General features: G+C 32.1%; 2 protein-coding genes across 4 annotated transcripts; one reads left to right on the top strand and one right to left on the bottom strand.

Annotated features, from left to right (window-relative positions):
- Positions 1-10959: 10959 nt before the first annotated feature.
- LOC136210575 (thylakoid lumenal protein TL20.3, chloroplastic) lies at positions 10960-22952 on the bottom strand. The gene is made up of 7 exons (XM_066001899.1): positions 22703-22952; positions 22393-22591; positions 22279-22308; positions 21613-21719; positions 19249-19283; positions 17415-17543; positions 10960-11376 (listed from the first exon to the last, which is right to left on the bottom strand). The coding sequence occupies exons 1-7, from the start codon at positions 22827-22829 to the stop codon at positions 11185-11187; spliced, it is 819 nt and encodes a 272-aa protein (XP_065857971.1). The 5' UTR covers positions 22830-22952; the 3' UTR covers positions 10960-11184.
- LOC136210576 (uncharacterized) lies at positions 19778-22440 on the top strand. 3 transcript variants are annotated; one of them, XM_066001902.1, is made up of 3 exons: positions 19876-19907; positions 20673-21457; positions 22317-22440. In XM_066001902.1, exons 1-2 carry the CDS (start codon positions 19896-19898, stop codon positions 21447-21449), a joined length of 789 nt encoding a protein of 262 aa, XP_065857974.1. In that variant the 5' UTR covers positions 19876-19895; the 3' UTR covers positions 21450-21457; positions 22317-22440. The 3 variants fall into 3 exon arrangements, with proteins under 3 accessions (XP_065857975.1, XP_065857974.1, XP_065857972.1); XM_066001903.1 differs by lacking the exons at positions 19876-19907; positions 22317-22440 and adding an exon at positions 19778-19826 and having other exon boundaries at positions 20673-21603; XM_066001900.1 differs by lacking the exon at positions 22317-22440 and having other exon boundaries at positions 20673-21604.
- Positions 22953-24779: the final 1827 nt, after the last annotated feature.

The following is a 24779-nucleotide window of genomic DNA, read 5'->3' as shown; positions in this document are numbered from 1 at the left end:
AAGCATAAAAGAGTGTTTACATTATAATAATAAAAGCTATTTTTAATCTTAATTATTTAAATATGAGTTTAAACTTTTAGTTTAAATAAACTTTTAACACGTTAAGAGCTTCATTAAACAAGTAGTCGAGAGTTCAAATAAATTTCAATATAGGTAAGATACACATGTATTTGTAGACATTTAGAGAATTCATATGTTACGTACTAAAAACTATTAAGGTGCAAAAAACTACTACTTGGAAGTATATGCATCACACGTCATGTTTATTAACATATTAGAAACCCGTACATAAAATGAAAGTTACCTTTAGGCTGTTGGATTTCAAATTTGATTACTTTTCAAGTCACAATCGAACTTGAAACATATACTAAACGACTAGAAACATTTTCTACTCAAGTCAACTATAATTGATAAGTCAAAGTTAATTAAAAATATATAAAAAACACAAAGACAACCATTGTATTCCGAAGAAAAATACCTAATGTACTCGCTCAATTCATATACTCCTACATAATTCATAAAAAGTAACATACATGACTTAAGCAAAAATTCATGTATCCAATCTTAATTTTACTCACGAAGAAACAGCAAAAACAATCAAGTAGCACCATTAGAACTATGATTAAGAAAAGATTTCACTAAAAATCCACTCAAAAACAATTTCAACCTTTAAGTTATACTTACCAAACAATTCTCAATTTGTTTCAGCTAATGATGACCCTTTTTGCCATAAGTAGTAAGTAACACTATAGCTAAATATCTGCAACTTTCTATTATTAGATATATCAACAATAAGAGTTAGTTTCTATTATTAGATATATTTAAGACATAATTCCAATGGCAAACAATAAGAAACTGTATAGAATGAAAACAAACAATATATTATCATAACATTTCTCACCTATCCTATGTATATATACATACCTGTTGAAGATTAATGAAATTGAACCTTGAAGCTCCTTCTTGATATATATATGGAAACAAAAGTAAATTCATATAGAAAGAAAAAAGATTACTAGTTGAGAAACTACATTTACCCACCTTAGCTTCAGAAGTTGAGCTGCAAGAACCAGGCAAAGATTTAAATGATTAACAAAGAAGACCAAGAAGAAGGAAGAAGGTGTTGACCTGGTGAAAATGAAGTTAGAAAATGAGGAGAAGTATAAATAGTAGGAGAAGAGAAAACATAAAAGTAAGAAAGTGTAATAATGGTGTAACAAGACTAAGTAGAAAGAAAAGTATGTTTGGTTGGATATATGTTTTTGACCTGAGAGGTTGAACTTCAAGTCAAGCAAAATCCAAATGTTTTTCTAAGCAGACATAATGAGTGTGGGCGTGCTTCCTCTTATTTACAAGGGCAGGCCACACAACACAAAAGTAAATGAGTAGACCAGGTTTTGACATGACTCTCTCATTAGGGTTTTGTTTTGTGGATGAATGAATTTCATGTTGATCTTCTTACCTCTTCTTGCGTCACTTGCCCTTTTTTTTTTTGCTGTAAATGTTTTTGTAATTTTCAATAAAGTGCTAAATAAGTTAAATCAAAATATATATTGATTTGATTATTATCCCAAGAACATCATTAACAGCCAAAAATGGAATTTTAATTGCCATTCTTGTCATGATTTATTTGTTTAACTATATTTATCCCATATGACTGATTAATAACTGTTTTTTTAGGGTAAACTTCAAATAAAACCCCTATGCTTTCACTAATTTTCAGATATAGGACTGTGGTTTACTTTTTGTCAAAACGAGTATTGAGGTTTTCAACTTTAGCAAAATAAGGACTTTTTCGATTGATACTATTAAAATCACATTTGACGACTTCAAAAATGACATATTTTAAGAACTACTAATATTCTAGACAACTTTAATTCTTCAACTTTTTTATTTTGAGATTGTTTAGATGATGTTTGGTAAAGAGAGAGAAAATTAATGTTTAGAGAGAGAAAGTTCTAAAAATGATGATTTTCAAAAATCGAAAATGTAGTTCCATAAAAAATATGACATTGAACAACTTTAATTCTTGAATATTTTCATTTTCAAGTCGTTAAAGATGGTTTTAATAGCATTAATCCAAGTGTGAAACCTCAATCCTCGTTTTGACAAAAATTAAACCACAGTCCTTTATCTGAAAATTAGTGAAACCACAGGGGTTTTATTTGAAATTTACCCCTTTTTTTTATAAATTTTATTTTGGTTAAAAATATAATTTTTATATGTTTAGTTAAATTGGGCCTGGCTAAATTGTAATCAAATGTTTAGTTTTGGGTCAAATACATGAATATCATAATTAAGTATAAAATTACAACTAACTCATATCGCCAAATTTAATTTTTAATATGACATTATTTTTTTATATATTATAATTTTACACCATAATTTAAAAATTCTAGACTCCAGTTCATAAATCATAAACCCTAAAAAATATACTTTAGACTTCTAATTTATAAATTCTAATCCTTAAAATATATTAAAAGTACTGATTCTATTAATTTGATATAATTCAAAATTATGACTTGATATAGTTGTAAATAGTTTTTAAAAGATGAATTTCTATGTAATTTCCCCTTTAGTTTTACAGCTAAACATTTGGTTTGTTATTCACAATCTTTTTTCTTAATGCTCAGTCTCACTTCAAATACAACATAAAAATGAGAACTTTTATGGTGGACTGGGTACAATGGACCCAACCAATGAAAAGAGAGAAACATGCTACCTCATTGGGAAATGATTGGTGTAAGGAAAGAAAGTTCATAGTTGCCATGTTTCTATTGGAAAGGTCCAGTGGACCGGGACCATAATAAAATTTCTCCATTTGTGAACTACTTACTATTTAAAACAAGAACTATGTTGTAGAAGTTATATGAAATAAATGTTTTTAATAAATATTTGCAAAAACTACTACAAATCTTTTTATCATGCATCATTTTCTTGATGGAGAAAAGCAAAAGGTGTCATGTGGATAAATAAGTCAAAAGAAAAGCATAGGCAAAACCCATCTGAAATGACTCGATGAGTCGCTTCATTGAATTACCGAGTCACCTGAAGAGTCGGAGGTAGAAACTCCAACTCCATTGATTTGCTGAATATTCCTACTCGCCGAGTCACCTTAAAGGGATGGGTTTTCACCCCTTTGTACTCTAAATTTGTACTTCTTACCGTTTTTTTGGTGTGCTTTCTTAGTGTCTCTAAGTAGTTGGCTCTCAGAACATTTTCAATAGAATTGTTATAAAGATTATCCAAAAATTAACACATTATACTAAAATATAATATTTTATTTCATAACTTATACATTTCACTTTTGGCAGCTTTTGTTATAACTTTAAAAGTTGCCACTATGACATTACAAACCATTACTTTATATATGATTTATTTTCATCATAAATGTTGTCATAAAAATGGACCAATAGTAGACAAGTAAATAGTTTTTATATATAAAAAAGGTAAGCATCATTGCTAGAAGGTTGCCAAAAATTGACAACGTTGCTTGAAAATTTCAAGCACTCACCATCATTCCAATAGATGGCACTCTTCAAAAGTTGTCAAAAACATTGTCACGTCACCAAGCACTCTTCCAAACACCCTCTGTTGGAGATGCTCTTAGAAGTTATAAATTCATCTTTTTGTACTTGAAAATCATTTTTTTATCTAATCAATTAAAACTTCAGAATTTCTCTCATTAAGAGTTAGGATTCATACCTATATTTGGGGATTTTGTAATTCCTTCAAGTCAAGCTTGAAAATCTTTGCCGCTTAGGTTAAAACTTTCAGTATTTCTTTGTCTCAATCCCTCTCTACATTTGTTAGAATCAAATTCAATCATTCTCTAACCCAAAATTTCTTTAGCAACGGTTTAACATAGAATCCCATAAGAACAAACATAAGATATGGAGAAACAAATTGAAGATTTGAGACCAGATTTGTGACAAGAGATAAGGACTTCCATGGAAGAAATGAGATTGGAGTTTGAAGGCATGCTTCAACAAGCCTTGGAGCAAAATCGAAGAGAGAATACAACAGGAGAAAGAGAAAATTCTCCACCACCCCATCACCATAACCACAACTGGAGGTTAAAAATTCATTTCAACAACCTCCATCAACCTTATAAGCAATACATTTCAATTCTTATGAAAAAAATGTGTGAATGGAGTATAAGTGTGCATGAGTATACCATGGGGTTCTTGAGATTTTAGTTTAGAGCCGAAGTGATGGAATTGGATACTCAAAGGGAATCTTAATATTTGGATGGGTTAAGGTATAACATTCAAGAAAAGATATGGACTCCAATGGTGATTATGGTTCAAAATGCAAGGAACTTGGCCTTGAAGACGGAATCAGAATTGGGCATGAGGAGTAGAGAAAGTTATAGGCAAATGAGATGAGAAATCTCTTTTATGACTAGAGAGAAACCAAAGCCTACTGATAATGGAAAGGAAACAATGAGTACTAGTGGGTGAAGCACTTACGGCTGATGCAAGGCAGGTGAGGGGAGCCCCAAAGCCTGATATAATCAACAATTATCCTTATGCTAAGCTGATTCCATCCAAGTGTTTCCATTGTAATGAACATGGGTGTCATTTTAATGAGTGCCTAAAGAGGAGGAAAGAAAACATGGTTGAGTAGTTAGAAGATAATTATGGTGTGTATTGTGAACCAATTGAAGATTGTGAAGATGGTGAGTTTGGGAATGATCGTAGTACATGTTGTGAGGAGATTGTTTGTGTCTAATCAGGTGTAGGAAGCACAAAGGCACCAATTAATTGTTTCGAACAAGATGTCTCGTGTATAAGGTGGAAAGTGAAACAACATCATATTTAATGGAAGATACGTAAATGATTAGCTAAGTTGTTGTGAGGCATTTTGGTTTTCCATTGAGACACATCCTAGTCCTTATAGTGTGGGATGAATCAATAATGTGGGAGATCTTAGAGTCACCCAAAAATGAAAAATGCTTATTGATATTGGTGACTATTAAGATAAATTTTATTGTGATGTTCGAGTATTAGATGAGGGTGACAATGTCGTGCCTCATGCTGGACTTGATATCGAATACCATGGATCACCTTAAGGTTACTATTAGCTTCTTGATCTTTTGAATTGAGATATATATCTAACTTGGGTTGTCATAACGTCTTGCTAGAGTCTGTTTATGGCTTGTTGGATGGAAGTATCTTTCGAGCCCACTATCAGATTGGATAGACCTAAAGGATCGCACGCTTAGAAAGTCTCGTTGGAATTCACATTTGGGGTAGCTTGGAATGTATGTATAGTTATATACATTAAAGTAAAAATCTATTAATGACAGATCATGCCTACCAACACTATGAGCTCCGCGGTTCCGTCACATCTAGGTACATGTATTATGTCTAATCTACAAAACATGACCTGAGGACACGTTCCACGCTTTGGTCAAATGTGTGGCTGCTCGAAGCCTTTGGGTTATGTCCTCGGTTTGAGATTTGAATGCAACATTTAACAGTCTGGCAGAATTATGGTCGCATTTGTTTGATTCGATGTTGGAGGAGGCCTTTTGATTAGCGACTACCACCTATTGGGTGATAGGGGTCGAAAACCCCTATCTTTAGGTACGGTTTTTAGGATAGTTTTGATTAGTTTTCATTCAATAAGCGAGCAAATCTCGCACTTTTATGCATATGCACGTGATTATTAGTTTTAGTATATGTTTTTATTTACTTTTGTAGTTTCTAGCCGTTTTCTGATTGTTTTCAGGCAAAATATTGCCAAAATAGCACACATGTGAACTATCACTTATTTATTTTGGCTAATTGATCCACCAAAGGTCGCACCAAATGGAGTTTTTACTCAAATCTAACGACTGGTGGGTCAATTTAGCCTTTGGACTAATGTTGTTTGGAGTTTATGTGTTTGTGCAGGTTAAAACGGGATCAAATTTGGGTAAAAATCGCATCTCGAGGACCCCCGGGCAATCGCTCAGTGAATTGGGCATGTCCAGCCCACCAAACTGGCCTTTATAGGCCATCTCGATGAGCTGGCCACCAGAGGCCAGCTCGGCGAGCTGGCTCGCCTAGCTCGATGAGCTGGCTTGCGGGAATCAGTCTTTTGACTGATTCCCAACCCCACGACTTCATGATTTCGCCCCCACTCTTCCACCTTCATTGGGAAACAAGTTAGATTAGGTTTAGGCATGAAACTACAGCTATTAATAGAACATTGTAATTGTATTTTAGATATCTTTCATTATTTATAAAACCCTAGCTTTCCCCCTTGAAGAATCCTCTCCATCTCCTCCATCTACTTCATCCTCCATTGAAGAACATTCAAGCTCCACTCCCCGAGGATTATTCAAGGTTCCATCCTTAAGTCCTAGGAAGACGCCTGCAGTGGTAGACAGGTTTCCTGAAAGGGATTTTCTTACTCTTTTATATCTTGTTACCTCTTGATACAGTGTATGAATCCTAGGCTCATTGTAACTTCGTGACAATTTCTCCATCTTTAATATTAATTCAAGTTCCTTGTTTGTTCAATTGTTTGTATGATTTAATCTTTGTCTCACGTTTTGCTTAATTGGTTTAACTCATTCATAAATCCAAATACATAGTTGGCACATATTGCGAGCTGAATCTGACCTAGTTAGAGCCTGTAGAATTGACGACCCTGCGGAAGATTAAGCCCAAATTACTGAGCCTTAGAGCTAGTTTCGGCCTTACAAGGGAATCACGCACTAGGAACCATAGAAGGATAAGTAGGGTTAATCGCCTTAGGCAAAAGTGACTTAGATTAGTTTATTAATTGATTAGCAAATTAGGTTGAATTCATTATTATCGTATCGTTCCACATCCCTTCGGGTAATTACATTATTGAAAGATCACCTAGGAGTAGAATAACTTAGCTAGGAGTAGATTAATATAGAAACAAAACCAAGCTTAAACCCCCCAAAGCCTAGATAACACTAGAAACCGAGTAGCTCGATACTTGCAGGAGTAAATCTCGTGGATTCGATACCTGGACTTGTCCAGATTATTACTTGATAACGACGGGGTACACTTATCCCTTAGTGAGTCTATCGGAACGCTATCCGTAGGCGCATCAAGTTTTTGGTGCCGTTGCCGGGAATTTATTTTCCAGCAATATCGAACCAAAAGTCGAATTTGTTAGTTTAGGCACTTTTTGTGAATATTGTCTTTTTGTGAATATTTTGGTGTGAATATTTGTTTTTAATTTTTATTGTTATTTCTAATAATTCTTCTTTTTTTAGAAAATGGCTAGAAACTATGGAAATAAGGAGTCTGTTACGCATTTGCTTAACTTCCTATCTACTCACGAAGATCAAACTGATGATTTGTATGACTCAATTAAAAATTTATGCATACAAAAAGGGATCCTAGTTGATTCAACTGTCGACGAATCAATTAAAGAAGTCAATTTGGTAGGTCAGGTTGATAAAGTAATATCTTTTCCCATTAACAATGAAGAACTAATCCCTAATTATGAGAAACCAAAAGTTTCAATATTAGTTGAGGAATCAGTTGAAATTGAGCCTCTAGAGAAGAATCCAAAGATAGAAGAGTTCGGTTTTGCTCCAAGCCCATAAATTTTCATTCTCTTTGATTTACCAAAGGAATCAAAAAGGGAGCAAACTAAACTTTTCCATAACTTATTTAAATTTTGTCCTTTATTTTTATTAAATTTCTTTGGAACTGATAATCCGTTTTGCAGGTACGGATTATTTATTCAGGAATTTGAATTCCTAACACGAATGGAAGCATACACTTAGGAGGGAATTCGACGTCGAGCTCACCGACTATAACGTAGCGCTTCTTGGGAGGCAACCCAAGTTTTAATTAAACTTTTCAGGTTTGTTTTTCTTCAATTATAGATTTCTGTTTAAAAAAAAACTAGCAGCGCCAATCATCAAGTATTTGGCAATTGCAAGGTAATCAGTGAGTTGTCTTCTCCACCCTAACTCTTTACACATGAGCTTTATTGTTTGAATTGTAATATTTGAACTTATTGCAAGATTTAAGTGTAAGGAGGAGGGATAGACAAACTTACTAAAATTGTACAAATTTTTAAATTTTTGTTGTATCGTGTCTAGTTTAGTTTTTGGTGTTTTTGGGTTTTATTTTGTGTTGTTGCATGTTTTAGGACCTAAAAACCAAACTTTCTTCGAAGCTAAACTTCATTATTTGTTTCTGGGGACTGAGAACCGAATCTAAAATTGCATGACAACTAGTTTAGGTGTGGGACACCTTGTATCTGTAAACGCATGAGCTAAGTTGAATTTAGACCCTACTTTTAGAAATGCTAAAATCAGTACTTAGGTAGATAACTTAAGGATTCAAGGCATGTGATACTGAATTTGAGCTTGAGGAGAACTAATAAGTACAAAATTGAAACCCAAAGAATTGTGAGTTGAATTTGAGCCTAAGAGCGAAAATCAAAAGCTCTCTTTCTTTATATTTTTGTGTGAATGTTTTGATTTGTGGAAGATTACAGATTTTGCACCTAATACTGAGTTGAGTCTGCACTCACTATTGAGATAATAGACGATGAATTAACTCATTAGAATTAACCTTCTCCTTTACCTTATTTTTATCTTTGTTATCCACTTTAGGAAGCCCATTTGAGTCTTAACTTTTGTAATTTATAGTTTTCTTTCTTCTTAACCCCTATTTTTAATTGAAACACTTTAGGAGCGGTCGTGTGACAGATTTTTTCTGGCTGAAGCACTTGCGTGTAGGGAAACATTACTATGAATTCGGAGTACTGGCTGGTGAAATATCATTGTGGAATCTAACTCCCAGCTTCTGACCAATGCTCTACACCGTAATCCTAACAATTTTTCATCTCTTGAGTGACTTATATGTGACTGACATTCTTTATTACAGGAAATAGGTACTGTTCAATTTCATTTGTTAAAAGATCCGTGAATCACACTGCTCATGTTTTTGCAAGAGCGGTTGAATCTTAGTCTGAATCTGTCTAGAGAGTTTGGGTGCACACCCACCCCTCCTAATTTTTCTTCTAATGCCTTGAGGCTGATTCTTAATGAAATCTTTTCTTTCAGAAAAAAAGATAGATGAAAATAGTAATAAAGGAAACGTAGTAGGTAATAAATGGATAGTATGAGAATTTTGTGTGAGATTTGGCAATGCATGCATAGCATATATAGCCCAAGTGTTAATTGAGGAGGGAAAAGGAAAAGGGAATTCACAAGATGAGAGGATACACATTCCCTAATTGGTAATGCTTGTTGAGCAACCATCTAGGAGACACCCAATTCTCACTTATTCATTCATGTTTCACTCTCTTGCCATATTCTATCTAAGAGGAAAAGTAAAGAGCAAGCACAACCACTACTTGAATCATTATTTCTTTAATGCTTCACTTTGGAGTTCAGATTTTGTTTTGTTTTTCCACCACTCCTTTTCTCATCATAATCATATTAATACATTAATGTCCATGTTTTCCCAATAAATATTGATATGTATATGTTTTCCTCTTTCATTTATATTTATCCCTTCGCTCCAAACAACAATAGAGTAATAGTTTTTAATTAATATTGAAAAACAATTGTTTATAGCTATTTCGAAAAGAAAAATGCTCAACTTCTATCAACTACCAGCAATAGAAACCGATAAACAATTAACTTCAACCACAAATCATAAAAATGAATAACTAAACCAGATAGCTCCTAATTTTAAAAAACGCATCTATCATATATTGTTACCCTTTTCATTATGGGTTAAAACCTCAAAAAAAAAAAACAATAATAATAACTAAATTACACACACAAAATGTCTTGAGAAAACCAATCTCTCTAGGTTAATTAAAAAGAATATCCTGTGAAATTTTATGTGAAATTTGTCAATCAATCAATAACAGATATTTCTTCACTATAAGGTTACTAGCTCTATGGAATAAATCTTATTTATATCAAATTGATATATGATGCGGAAATTTTTTCTCGAAGGAAAAGATAATTGATGAAGGCATCCCAAATTTGGGCCGGAAATGATGCAGCTGTTGTAAATTTGTATATAAGGCCATATAAGACGGTCGTGAATATTAAGGAGGATAGACAACCTAGGAAAAGGAAAATTACACAGAAATTCATCTTTCAAAAACTATTTACAACTATGTTAAGTCATAATTTTGGATTATGCCAAACTAGTAAAATCAGTACTTTTAATATATTTTAAGTATTAGAATTTATAAATTATAAGTCTAGAATATATTTTTTACGGTTTATGATTTATGAATTGGAGTCTAGATTTTTTAAATTATGATATAAAATCATAATATATAGAGAATAATGACATATTAAGAATTAAGTTTGGTGATATGACTTAGTTGTAATTTTGTACTTAATTATGATATTCATGTATTTGACCCAAATTTAAATTTTCCGATAGCCAGCTTATTTGGAAATAAATTAATTGTTACTGAACATATATTAAATTAGTCAGTAATCCATTGAAAATATATTTGGAAATGAATTTATATATACATAAATTAAAAAGAACTTATAATCTTAACAAATTTGTCAGTTATAACATGATTTTCAATTTAATGTTATTTATAATGTATACAAATTTAATTCTGCAAATTTTTATTCTGAAGATGAAATAAATAAAAAGTAAATGGTAATTCGATTCCTTTCAAAAATGGCCTTGACCATTCCTCCTCCAATATACATAGCAGTGTGGGCAAGGCAGGGTCCTTGGTAGAGTTAAAATGGGCTTGAAATTGATCCAGTATATAGAGGGATAAAAGAGATCGATTAGAGAAGAGCTTTTTAAGTTAATATCACAATTATAAGTGAGAGAGGACAGCATGCTACCTTACAATAATTAGGTACCCTACACTCTATTCACACATCCAACAACCCATATGCTATTTGCATACATTGTTCATGACCATATCCTATCTACTTCATGGTTTTGTCAGATAATTTTTTGGAGGATAAAGTATAAAATTATTCAATAGAAGAAAATAAATTTAGACTCTAGAGTCGTGCAATGTTAGCAGTAAAGTTTTGTAAATAGAGTAATTTGAAACTCGGTTAATAACAGATCCAACAGAAGCCTATTTTCTATTAATTTGGTTCCATGTCTTCACCACTTAAAATTTACATATATACATAGGTACATTATATATATGGTTAATGATAAAGTGGGGTTTGAAATGAATTAATTACTTGGCATCGCAGAGACCAGAGGCATCATCACAGAAACCATCACGATCAAGCAGTTTTTGAGGCGGAGCACTTAAAAGAGGAGAAGAAGGGCTGCCATATGCATTTCTCCTGCTGATTCCACAACCCAAGCTTTTTCTTGTACTAACCCCTGTTATTGGATTTGTTCCATTTGCATACTTGCACAACGCCTTCATATATATGCACCATAAAATCACTCTTAATTACCAATGTTCTCAACAAATTAATAACAAATTAATTACATTTACATGCAATCTGATGATTGTCAAAGTTTAAAATAATGATTTCTGACAGATTAGATTAAAGAAACACATACAACAAATTAAGATGGTCGAATCTATCTTGATAGACAGCTGAGAGATATGGTATTTATAGACAATATTTAGCGAAAACAAAAAGCATCCCCAATTTCCTAATCAGTTCGATTTTAGTGCAATGAATCACTAAACTTTCATTTCAACATATTAACATTTGAAAATTTATTTACAGTTTAGTTAGTTGTAAATATAAAGCTCGATTAGCAAAATACTACTCATTTTATTTATACTGTTCGAAATAAGATTTTTATAGTTTCTCTGTGACCACAATTTTATGTTTAAAGTTAGACTTTTTTTGATAACTGAATGTCACCAAAAATAAAAAAAAATCATGAGCTTAATATGTTAAAATAAAAGATGAGGGGCTCTGATCCAAACTCAAAATGATCAAGGGCTCTGGATGTTTTTTGCCTAATACAGATATAGGTAATAATTTATGGGGATTGGTACAAAAATACCCCAACATGTATGTCCTGTTATCTCCACTATGTATGTATAGTAAAAAATTTCATTATCTCCGGTCTACGTGTATGTCGTGCTATTATTACCATGGTTTTGAAAACCGGATCGGACCAGCCGGTTCGGCCGTGACCCGACCATGCATCCGGTCCAGTTATACATCTATAGGGTCAAAGGTATTAACCCGTTGTAGCCCGGTGTCAACAGGCGAACCGGTATCCAACCGGTGACCCGGTATGACCCCGGTTTTTGGAAAAAAAAGAGAGTAAAATTTCAGAGATTCAAAGTTTGATGGTATTTGATATCCACCATGGTTGATTCGAGCTTGATAGAAGATATTGAGGACCAGGGGCGGAGCCATCCCAGAGCCTGGGGGGCTGAAGCCCCCGGCCACCAGCTCCGCCCTTAAGTATCATTAGTTTTATTTCGTGTAGTCCCCCTAATATTGGTATATATTTAACCTATGTAGTATTATTTCAATAGTTTAAAGTGGTCAAGTTGGTTAAGAGTTTTGTTTTAAGGTGAGAGGTCATGGGTTCAAACCACACCAAGCTCATTTTTTTTTTTTTTTTATTTGAATTTTATTTTAGGGTAATTAATTTATTAGTCCTTATATTTTGACAAAACATACTGTTTAGTCCCTGTATTTTCAAAAACACATGGTAAAGTCCATAACATTTTTCTCAGCGAACTGTTTAGTCCCTCCGTCTGTTTGTTAGATTTTTTACCGTTTATGACTTCAGAAATGACTAAATTACCCTTTACTATTTACCTTCAAACTTCATAAGAGGAAATCCAATTTAGAAGAAGAAGCTATTTGTATAGAGAACAAGAAAAAGAACAGACTCAATGCTTACGAATTTGAACGATTAAGAAGAAAATCAAGAAGAAGAACACTTAAAGTTGATTTCAGATGCATTAGAATTTAAAGGAAATGAAAATAAAGGAAAAGAAGAACGCAAATCCAAATTGACTAACAGAATCTTCATGAGAGTCTAACGGCAGGGACTAAACAGTTCACCGGAAAAAACGTTAGGGACTAAACAGTTTACCGAGAAAAACGTTAGGGACTTTACCATGTGTTTTTAAAAATACAGGGACTAAACAGTGTGTTTTGTCAAAATATAGGGACTAATAAATTAATTACCCTTTATTTTATTAGACTCTTTATTGTTTTATTTTAACTTATTTTTATTATATCTATTTTTTTTAAGAATTTATTATCTATAAAAAAAAATCAACTTCTTACTTTTGAGAAAATAGTAAGAAAATATTGTGTTCCGGAAAATTTTATGCATGGAAAATATTGTGCAGGAAAATAAAATATTTTTCTGTGTTTGGCAACAGCACTGGAAAATATTTTTCGGTGTTTGGCTACGACACTGGAAAACATTTTCCAACCACTAAAAACGTGAAAAAACACAAAAAGCGTGAAAATTTGTTAAATACACACAAAGTGAAAAAATACGAAAATCACGAAAAGTAAAAAAAAATATTAAAAACATGGAAAAAAAGTGAAAAACACGAAAATGTGAAAAAAAATTAATGTTAAAAACATGAAAAACGTTTATTCACATTTTTTGTACGTTTTCTTGTTTTATTAACGTTATTTTTTTTTTGTGTTCTCACGTTTAGTTTTTCAGTTTTTCTCTTTTTTACGTTTTCTTTTTTCGCGTTTTTTGTTTTTCGTATTTTGTTACTTTCGTGTTATTCACGTTTTTATGTTTTTCGTATTTTTCACGTTTTTATGCTTTTTACGTTTTCGTGTTTTGTTTGCATTTTTCGTCTTTTCATGTTTATCGCGTTTTTTATTTTAACATTTTTCGTGTTTTCGTGTTTTTCGTATTTTTTCACGTTTTCGTGTTTTCTCACTTTTTCACGTTGTTCATGTTTTGTACTTTTTCAAATTTTTTTTTTTTTTTTTTGCGTTTTTGTGTTTTCACGTTTGTTCACCTTTTCATGTTTTTTGGGGTTTTTTCATATTCTCGTGTTTTTAACGTTTTCATGTTATTCATATTTTTTCGTGTTTCATATGTTTTGTATTTTTACATTTTTTAACGTTTTTCCCATTTTTTTCTAAACGCATATGTTTTGGGAAAAATGTTTTACCCTTTTGAAAAGGGTAAAACATTTTCCTTTATTTCTTCATTCCTTTTCCATTGACTTGTCACTTATTTTCCGTTGACTTATTTTTCTGCCCAAACAAAACAGTGGAAAATTGAGAAAATATTTTCCTGCAGAATATTTTCCCCCAAACAAACAGGACATTAATTTCTGAATTAAATTTTATGAAAAATAAAAAAATTTATAGCTAAAAATAAAAAAGTGTGAAAATATTATAATTTTTAGTCAACATACCAAAAGGACAAAGTTTTAGTGTGCTGGAAGCTTAAAAAAATTTGTACAGCCTTACAGGCTAGATTTCAAAAAATTACTCCTAATAGTCGGACTAAAATTAACCCCCCTAACTGTCAACTCCTGGCTCCGCCACTGTTGAGGACGATCTTTCTATCGAAAAAGAGCAAAAAAAAGAAGGAAAGAAATGCAACCATGGTGATGGAAGACCATTGCTCAACTTTTTATTTTGAAGATGGGTTGTCCGCGGCATGAGCATGATGAAGAAGACAATGACCTACTCTTTAGGATTAGGGGTTATATACCACCACTAATTCCATTTTAATCTCTCAACTGCTCATTATGATTTTGATGAGTGGCTGAGAATGAATCTTATAATACCATTTAGCTATTATATGTTTTTTAATTTCTTTTTTTTTTATATTTTAAGTAAATATAACATATTGATATGATTTTTTTAGTATTGTTCAATGGACAACAAATGCCCAACTTGTGTCTACTGACACATTTACAATTTCCTATTTCTCAATCAATGAAGTATGCTCAGTGACTCCAGTCTAATTTTCTATTCTAGAGCTAAATTCATTCAATATAAATCTAGTATTTTGATTCGTAATTGTTATTTTTTTAAGCTTCTACTTATTCATTTTTATTAATTTTTAAAAAATACAAATATTCTATATATTATTTATTATATAGATTATTAATATATATATATATATATTATTTATGACGTCGTCCGGTTCAACCAGTCCGGACCCGTTGACCCCTGACCCTTTTGTCTCACCGGTTTGATGTCCGGGCCGGTTTTTAAAACATTGATTATTACTCACCAGTAAAAAAATAAAAGACACATATACACACATAAAAAAAAAAAAAGTTATTATGCACCAGAGTAAAGACACGTGTATACAAGAGACATTTTTTTTTTTCACATGTACATGTATCTTTGATTTTTTTTACTGATGAGTGATACATGACATAAATGAAGTGGAAATAATGAAATTCATGATTGAGTAGAATATAATTGTAGTGAGGAATAAATTTGGTCCTCTTTCCAATATCAGGATATAATTGCACCAATTTTATATTAGAGGTAAAATTCTTTTTTATGCCAGCATTATAAGAATTTTTGAACTTTATCTGTAATTTATAAAATGTAAAATTAAGGATGTATGCATTAAAATAAAGAGTAAATAATTTATTAATCCCAACATTTGTTATGTGTTATTTAGTTCTCGTATTTTCTGTAATCCATTAACTTTTATTCAATTAACAATTTAGTTCTCTAATCCATTTAAATGATTGATTTTTCTTTGGGTTAAGGTGCGAAAATACTCCTAACGTTTTGGGTCAGGAGCAATTTTACCCTTAACGTCTAAAATGGTGCAATTTTACCCCTAATGTTGGAAGCCAATAGCAATTTTACCCCTAACATTAATAAATTGGGTCAATTTGAGAAATAATTCATCAAACTGTCTTCTCGGTCATGAATCTTGTTATCTACACTTCATATGTGTGCCGTTTATCAGTAACAAATCACAAACATTCGTTGGGATGTGAAAAAAAAAAAATATACTGTCTTTTTGTACGGATTAGACAAAAAAAATCAAAAAATCCACCGAATTTATAAATATTAATCTCAAATTCTATTATTAAATTATAAAAAACATGAAATCCTTTTTTTTAAAACGAATTATTATGCAATTGGTGCAGAATAATGAACAAAAATATCGGTGTTTTATAATAGTGTCTGAAATTGATCCAATTTATCAACGTTAGGGGTAAAATTGCTCTTGGCTTCCAACGTTAGGGGTAAAATTGCACCATTTTAGACATTAAGGATAAAATTGCTCCTGATCCAAAACGTTAGGGGTATTTTTGCACCTTAACCCTTTTTCTTTTACTAATTAAGGGTAAATTGCATTTTTTATACCTAAAATTCAGCATGTTTAATATTAAAATTTATTCATATACTTAAAAACTATTATTTTAAATATTAAAACCACATTTTTATATTTTTAGTTTAAAAATAATTGTTCTCGGTGTGTCTTTCTCTTCCCACTCCTCTCCTCTCTTCTATCTAATTTTAATAAAAAATAATAATATAATTTAAGTAATTTAGTATATGAAAATAAAAAATATTAAAATACTATTATTTTATAAATATTATTTTCGGTATCACTTTGTATCTAAATTTTGTTTTACACTTAATGATGCTATTATTTTAAATTTTAAAAATATATTTTTATATATTTAATATTTTTATCTTTAAATTTCTTGAAAAAAATATTTTTCTTTTAATATACTAATTTATTTGAATTAAATTTTTATGAAAATTAGATAGGTGATAGAGGAGATGAGAGAACATATTTTTGAAAAAAATATAAAAGTGTATTTTAATATTTAAAATAATAGTTTTTAAATGAAAAAATAAATTTAGGTATCAATGTTTAAACATGCTAAAATCCAAGTATTAAAATTATAATTTACTATTAATAAGTAAAGGAAAAATCAAAAATTTAAATGGATAGAGAGACTAAACTGTTGAATAGAATAAACATTACGAACCTTATAATGTATTACTGAAAATACGATGACTAAACAATGTATTAAGTAATAATGTGAGACTAATAAATTGTTTTTACTCTAAAATAAAAAAAAAAGTTAATAATTAAACAATTATTTACCCAAAATATATATATATACAACTTAGGGTAATCAATTTATTAATCTTGACATTTTAAGTTAATTCCTGTATTAGTAAAAATATTTACGAGGTCTCTAATTTCTATTCTCCTCAATAGTTTAGTTTCTGCCGTTAAAACCTATCCAAAAATCTCTGATTCAAAATTATGACTAACAGATTATTTTTATAAGTTAGACTAATAAATAATTTTGATTAACAAATTCTTAGATGGTTTTAGAGAAAGATTAAATTGTTGAAGTGAGCAAAACTTAAAAACCTTACGAACTAACTTTCAAAAAAAAAAACCTTACGAACTAAGTAATTTAATAATAATAAAAAATTAATAACTACTATTTTAGGATTGAAGTTTACATAAAAGTATGTCTACCTGCTTCTGGGTGAGGTCAAGAACAGCATCACTAAAGTCGGCACCTTCAATGGTGGCACCCCCAAGATCACTCCGAGTCAGAACCGTTCTAACAAGAACGGCATTCGTTAGGTTAGCTTCATTTAGAACCTGTAACATCAAACCCATCACTTCCTTACTAATTTCAATATATTGAATTTGTAATCATATACCCAGTGACGGAGCAGGAATTTAGATTTGGGAAAATTACACAGAAATTCATCTTTTAGAAACTATTTACAACTATGTCAAGTCATAATTTTGGATTATGTCAAACTAGTAAAATCAGTACTTTTAATATATTTTAAGGATTAGAATTTATAAATTTGAAGTCTAGAATATATTTTCTAGGATTTATAATTTATGAATTGGAGTCTAGAAATTTTAAATTGTGGTGTAAAATCATAATATATAGAGAATAATGACATATTAATAATTAAGTTTGGTGATATGATTTAATTGTAATTTTGTAGTTAATTATGATATTCATGTAATTGACCCTTTAGATTTGGGGGACTAATTTTAACGTGCGATTGAGGATAAATTTTCAAAGTCCAGCCCATTAGGGCTGGGCAAAAATTTTTTAGCCTCCAACACGTTAAAAATGTTATCATTTTTTTAGAAACTAGTATTAAACTAATAGAAAATTAAATATGTTTACTTTTTTTAATAGTAAAGACATAATAAAATTGAATTCAAAAGTATTATCAAAATTAAAGAGTCCATTTAAATTAATTAATAATGGTAACATATATATATATTTTTTTTTGAAACAATGGTAACATATTTTTTTAATTATTGAAAAATAAAATTAAAATAAATAAAAACATTCTAAAAAAATGAGGGTTGAGGGACTTGAACAAATCGACCAGTATTAAAAATGAGGGTTGAGGGACTTGAACAAATCGACCAGTATTAAAGGGCGGAGCCGGTGGCCGGGGGGCTCCGCCCCCCCCCCCCCCCCCCCCCCCCCCGAGCTCTGGGCTGGGTCCGCCCCTGCATATACCTAACTCGCCTCAAAAGCTAGTCTAAGGAAGGAGAATTAGCTCATATATATATATATATATATATATATATATATATATATATAACTTTCTAATCCCCTCCTCTCAATTCATTTGGATCGTGACGTTAATATTAACGGGAGATTCATATTGAACTATGACTCTAATAGCACAAAAGTTTAACTCACTCCTAAAGTTATCTCATAGTGTCTCACTTATTTAAAGAGTCATATACAGCTTTCTAACTAAACAATATAGAATGGTTAACACTCCTCCCAATTGAGTGTGACACTAATATTAGAGGGGAACATAACATTCAATCATGACTCTGATACCATATAAACTAAAGTCCAACTCATCTCAAACCGTATCTCAAAAGAGGAGAATTGCTTCACATATTTAAGGAGATATGTAACTTTCCAATTAAATAATTTGGGATATTTAACATGCCCTTCACGCCCAAATTATATGGGGGCATGAAGCAAATATCAACAAGGATACCTCACACACAGTTGCGTTCACATGGACCCTCATGCCCACGTAAATTTGGTCATTCACCGTTAGATCTAGGCGGATTAAAATCCTAAGGTGGAGATTCAAAACATCCTAGGGCTTATATTTAATCCGCCTAGATCTAATGGTGAATGACCAAATTTACGTGGTCATCAGGGTCCATGTGAACGCAATTGACCTCACACATTATACGCAACTATTTAACTCCCTTATTAAGAAAAAAAAAAAAAAAAAAAAAGACTTATTTTGTCAAAGGAAAACTCAACTAGAATGAAAAAATAATCAAGAAAGTTTATTACCATTCGATCCATCAATGTGTCACTCAAATCTGCACCTGTTAATTAAAAAAATTTAAATAACAATAAGATTACAGGCCTTTTCATGGAAATTTTAAGAATAGAACTGTATGGCCACAATTAGAGTAAAAACAATAAAATCTGAATTAAAATTAAAGGTAATGAGATTCATTATTCAAAAAATGTATTATTTTACCATCAACTTATTTGGTTTAGTTGTTAACTTGTTATTAATTTTTGTTTGTCGTTTTTAACGGGTAAATATTAGTTAATTTTTTTTCAACAATAGTCATTAGCAATAGTCCTTAACCTATCATGACTACTATGTAAGTTAAGACTTCTGATCTTGAGTATTATGTCCACTTTATCTATTAATTTAGTTTTATTATTTTGTTAAATTGGGTCTTCCAAGCCCTTGGATTGGCTGTGGCGTAAGCTACCAAAATGGGCCTAGAGTATAACCCAGCCCATCTAACTATACTCAGAGAAGTCTTAGGGATTAAGGCTTCTCCAATGATTATTAAAGAAGTAACAAACAGGAAAATGACAAATTGACAACCGAGCAGTGAATCCAATAAAAGGTCAGTTTCTTTTCTTTATTGTCATTATTATTTACTTCTGGATATTGGAGCTTCTCTCTGCCTCAGCTTATGGCTAGAACAGTAATCTTTGTTTCTCAAACCGCTAAAAATCTATTCGATTTTTTTCTTTTCCCACAAATTAGGATGTTTGATTCTCTTTTTTCTTTAATATAGCTGATTGCTTCGCGTTATTTATTGTTCTTCAATTGTTTTCTTTGGAAACCTAGGGTTTTACCCAAAAATTCTAAAAGAAAAAGGATAGAGGGAGTAGAAAAGAAAATGTTCTGTAAAGTGAAATTATCTTGTTTGGGAGGTGGGTTGAGAGTGTTAATAAAGATTAGATTAGATTGATGAACTCATAAACCTATGTTTGGTAAAATAATTAAAGCCACATGGCGCACTCAGGCGCTAGGGTTCTTAGCCTTGGCTGGTGGCATAGCGAAACAAGGGCCACTTATAAAAATAAAAATCATAAGACCATAAAACTAAAATAAAGATACAATGAATTCTAAATAAAAGTCATGATATAAATAAATTCTAACACCATTAATAACTGTGGGTAAAAAGTTACTAAGGTTTGATGAAAAGTTAATTTTGTTCTAAATTTGGCACTCCAACACTCCAAATTGGAGTATTAAGGAGTGTTAAAAACTTTCACTTCAAAACCTTTTCATTCTCTTCTTTTAATGACCATTCCAAACAATTAGTTTTATTTTATTTTATTGTGCTCTATCTCTGTATTATGTTTGAAAACACATTTTGAAACGAACCGATTTTCTCAGAATTAGAGATATTGAAACCTTATTATTTCTATTGTTTCCAACCACAATTATTGTTTTTCTTCAGAGTTTACCCTATTCTTCTGCAATGAGCCTGGAAGAGAAGGTGTTGAGTGATGAATCTGGTACCCTTGCTGTTTCAATTAAACCAAGAAAGGCAATTAAACCAAGAAAGGCAAAAGTATATGCTGTTCGAGATTTTCCTCCCAATTGTGGTCCGGCTAAAAGACTATCTTCTTTTCAAGACCCAGAAAACTCTAAGCTGCAAGGCTCGCTAGTTGATCTCAAGTCTACTACTCACAAAACGGAGGAGTTCCTATCCGAATCCGAATCCGAAATGGAGGTTGAACTACTGCCATCGTTTTCGCAAGATGCTTATGTTAATGCAAGATTGTTAAGTCCATCAAAAAATAAAGATTGTGAAACTTTAAGATTTCCAAATGAGGTTCAGCAGATAAAAACTAAACTTCCACCCCGTTGGATAAGGATTCCAGCGGAGCGAACATTTCCACTGGGATGTGGAAGAAATACTGTACTCACAGTTATGGAAACTACTGGATTAAATCAGAAGATTGTTAAAGGAGAGCAAACTGGGGAAAGTGGACACCAAAAGAATGTTTCTGGTACTAACGGTGGCAAGAATATGTTTCGAACTCGCTCTATATCATCTCTTATGAAGGGGGAAATGCAAGAGAATGACAATAACAAAAGCCTATCGGAACATGCCCTTGCTCCTTCGGAAATACCTGGAGATCGGATCATAGTTCAGGCATTGATGGCTGCACCAAACTGCCCATGGACGAATAGCAAAAGGGGACGGATTAAGCAAAAATGGAAACACTAATCTACGGGGTGAGATCATTTTGGAATAGTAAATGGTTGTTAATGGTGTGCCTTTTTTTTTTTTTTGACAAAGGGTTGTTCATGGATTTACTAATAAACATTTGCTAGAATATCAAAGCACTATTATGCAATTGAAAGTTGTGTTTTGACTATGACAAGTTTACCTGTAAAATTTGCCTTGTATGCAACTGCTTTCTCCATGTATGCACCATTGAATGTTGAACCACTAAAATCAGATTCTCTCATATCAGCAGATGTGAAATTTGCTCTTCTGTGTCATCCATGGAAGACATTGCTATCATTACAATTACTAATCTCTACTCTAGTAGATGAATGAATATTTAATGTAATCTGGAAAAAGCTTACTTCCTATGCTGTACTAAATTGTGCAGAATTTCTGTTAAAGTAGTAGTTTAACAGTTCAATTGAATAAGTTTTGAGCTGGATTTATCCTACAGCCTCCATAATTTTCATTTTAGCACTTTTCTTAGAATGCAATTACTTGTTCTCTGTTCTGTTTCAAACTATACATACAGTTCCCACAGAGTTTAATACATTGATTCAGAAAAATTAAAATAACCCAAAATGAGACCACATATTGCATATCAATAGAGTTTAAATATCTGTTTGGTTCAGTTGTTCATCTCTATTGTCTGTTAGTTGTTTTCTCCTTTTAGTAGCTTTTTTTTTTTTAGCTTTTTCTCTCCAGACACATTAGAATAGCAGTGTTTGATTAGGATTAAGAAACAGTTATTGATACCTATTTGGAACTAATAATTAATGATTGGGGAAAAAACAATAATGATTATGAATGAGGGATCAGGAATCACCTGAAATTTTCATTGACATGCACTGCTTTCCTGCACAGGGGAAAACCCTCAACACTAATGATTGAGCAAATAAGAAAACTCACTATTTGCAAAAGCATGAGAAACAAAACAAACCTGAGATCTGCAGAACCAAATTGAGCAGCAGATCCAATACCAAATTCGCCACGTTGTTCAGCCTCAAACTTGTTAAGATCAGCAAGAGCAGGCACACCAAAGCTGAAGCTCACAACAGCAGCTGCTAATGCGGTAGAAACTAGTTTTCTCCAGGGGCTGAATTTACAAATGTCGACCTTGTACCTAGTTGTAGCACAATCTTCCTTTTCAAGGTAAACTTAATCAGCATTGAAATTGAAATTGAAAATGAAAAGGAGGATAACATTACATGGAAAAAAAAATGAAAATCCAGGGGGAATTCTTTACTTACCAAGAAATTGGGTTTCTCGTTGGGTGTGTAATTGACAAACAATGTGAAGAGGCTTAGAGTGAGAGTTGGAGGAAGAAGAGAGGTTGAAAGATTTAATCGATAATGGGGAGATAGAAGTGAAAGCCATAGTTATGGTAATCTTTCACCTTTGATTGTTTGAGTGTAAGGATAGAAAATTGGAAGACGAGAGAAGGAAGAGTTGGCAGGGAGAAATGGCAACTGTAATTTGTGGTTCTATCCACACTTGCTACTGCAATGGCTAAGGATGGATACACGTCCATTTTGGCTGGTGGGTTGCCACCGGTTCAGAGCAGACATGTTCATGGCCGGGCTCCGGCCCAACCTAATGAGATTTTACATTTTAACTCAGCAAGTTATATTTACATCCGACTTCGGGCTGGATCAAAAACTGATTCTAATTCAATCCGTCCAACTAATATATATTTATATTAAAAAATAATTAAAAATAATATTAAAGTATAGATATGAACAATAAAAAATTAAAATTTTAATTAATAATTTAAGGGATAAGTTACTAAAATAGGCCTATGATTTTTAGGAAAATATCAATTTAGGCTTCACGTACAAAATAGCACTAAAATAGACTTAACGTTTAAAAAAGAGTGCCAATTTAGACCTCGATAACGGAATGAGACACGTCATTGATATTACTCCGTTAAGTTCTTCAATTGTATTTTTTTTTGGTTCGTAAGGGTATCCATCGTCGACAACAGTGACTATCCCTTTCGCAGATGGTTTGCACCTCTATGGGTGGGACTACTGGCCACGGAAATTCTTTCCATTCCCAAAGGTGAGGATCGAACCCTGGACCTTTGGTTAAGGGAGGAGGAGCCTTTACCACTCCACCAAAACCTCGTGGTTAAGTTCTGTCAATTGTATATTGAGAGAGAAATCGGAACTTAACGAAGTAATAGGAATGATGTATCCAATCCGTTATCGAGGCTTAAATTGATATCTTTTTTTAAACGTTAAGCCTATATCGCTACTATTTTGTACATGGAGCTTAAATTGATACTTTCCCCAAAAACCATAGACCTATTTTGATACCTTATCCCATAATTTAATATAGCGGGTTGAGTTCGACTTTTAAAATAAATCTCAAACTCAAACTATTCTATGTGGGGACTTGAATTGATTCGAGCCAATTTTCAAATATACATGTCCAAATTCAACTCGTGGGAGGTGAGCTTGGTGGGACAAACGATTCAATTGACGCATGAACATGTCTATTTTAGAGTAAGATTTCATTTCGATATGGTAATCCATATGTGCTTCGTATTATCCAGTATAATCTAACTCTAATGGAACTATTTGAATCATGTATAAAAATGTTTGGGATGAAAATAGAATCTAGAATAATACAAGGGACGGATATAAGACGAGAATGGAAATACCACCAAGAATATAAGCTACATGTTACTCACCATGTATGCAATTAAAAACATTGCTGAATAGGCTTAATACATAAATGCACCCTCAAACTTGATAAGTTTGTTCCCTTGGCACCCTGAACTTTCACATATACCTATTACACACTCATACTTGACTAAACTAAACCTCATCCACACTAAATTGCAATATAACATTTATATTATTGTGCGTGAGCTCCACACACGGATCTCTCACACCAAAATCTTTGACCTCGTCACTTCCCTCGGCATTAAAGAACCCTTCTTCCTCTTTGTCTAATGGATTATGATTATCAACAATGCAAATTCTGAAGCATGTTCATCAATTACAACTGTGAAGAAAACATAGGAGCATAAAAACAGCAATTGATGTGAAGAAGACGCAATCTCAGCAACACCATTTTGGGATTGTATAGAAGATTTTGAAGGAGAAATAGAATCAAAGGAGATTCCATCAACAGAAGCTTTGAAGCGAGGATTATTAAAAATGACAATTAAACTGGGTTTAAAGCATCAAAGAACCAATCTTCCTCATCTCCTCCACTTACTGGTCATTCACTCTTGTCCACTCAAGCTCTTCATAACCTTTGGCTTTCGCCATTCTCTCTCTCTCTCTCTCTCTCCAACTTCTTCTTTCTCCCCCTCTC

This window comes from Euphorbia lathyris, chromosome 1 (assembly GCF_963576675.1).
Source record: "Euphorbia lathyris chromosome 1, ddEupLath1.1, whole genome shotgun sequence".
Lineage (NCBI taxonomy): Eukaryota > Viridiplantae > Streptophyta > Magnoliopsida > Malpighiales > Euphorbiaceae > Euphorbia > Euphorbia lathyris.
Note: the sequence above shows the minus strand (reverse complement) of the source record. Positions and strands in the feature narration are given on the sequence as shown.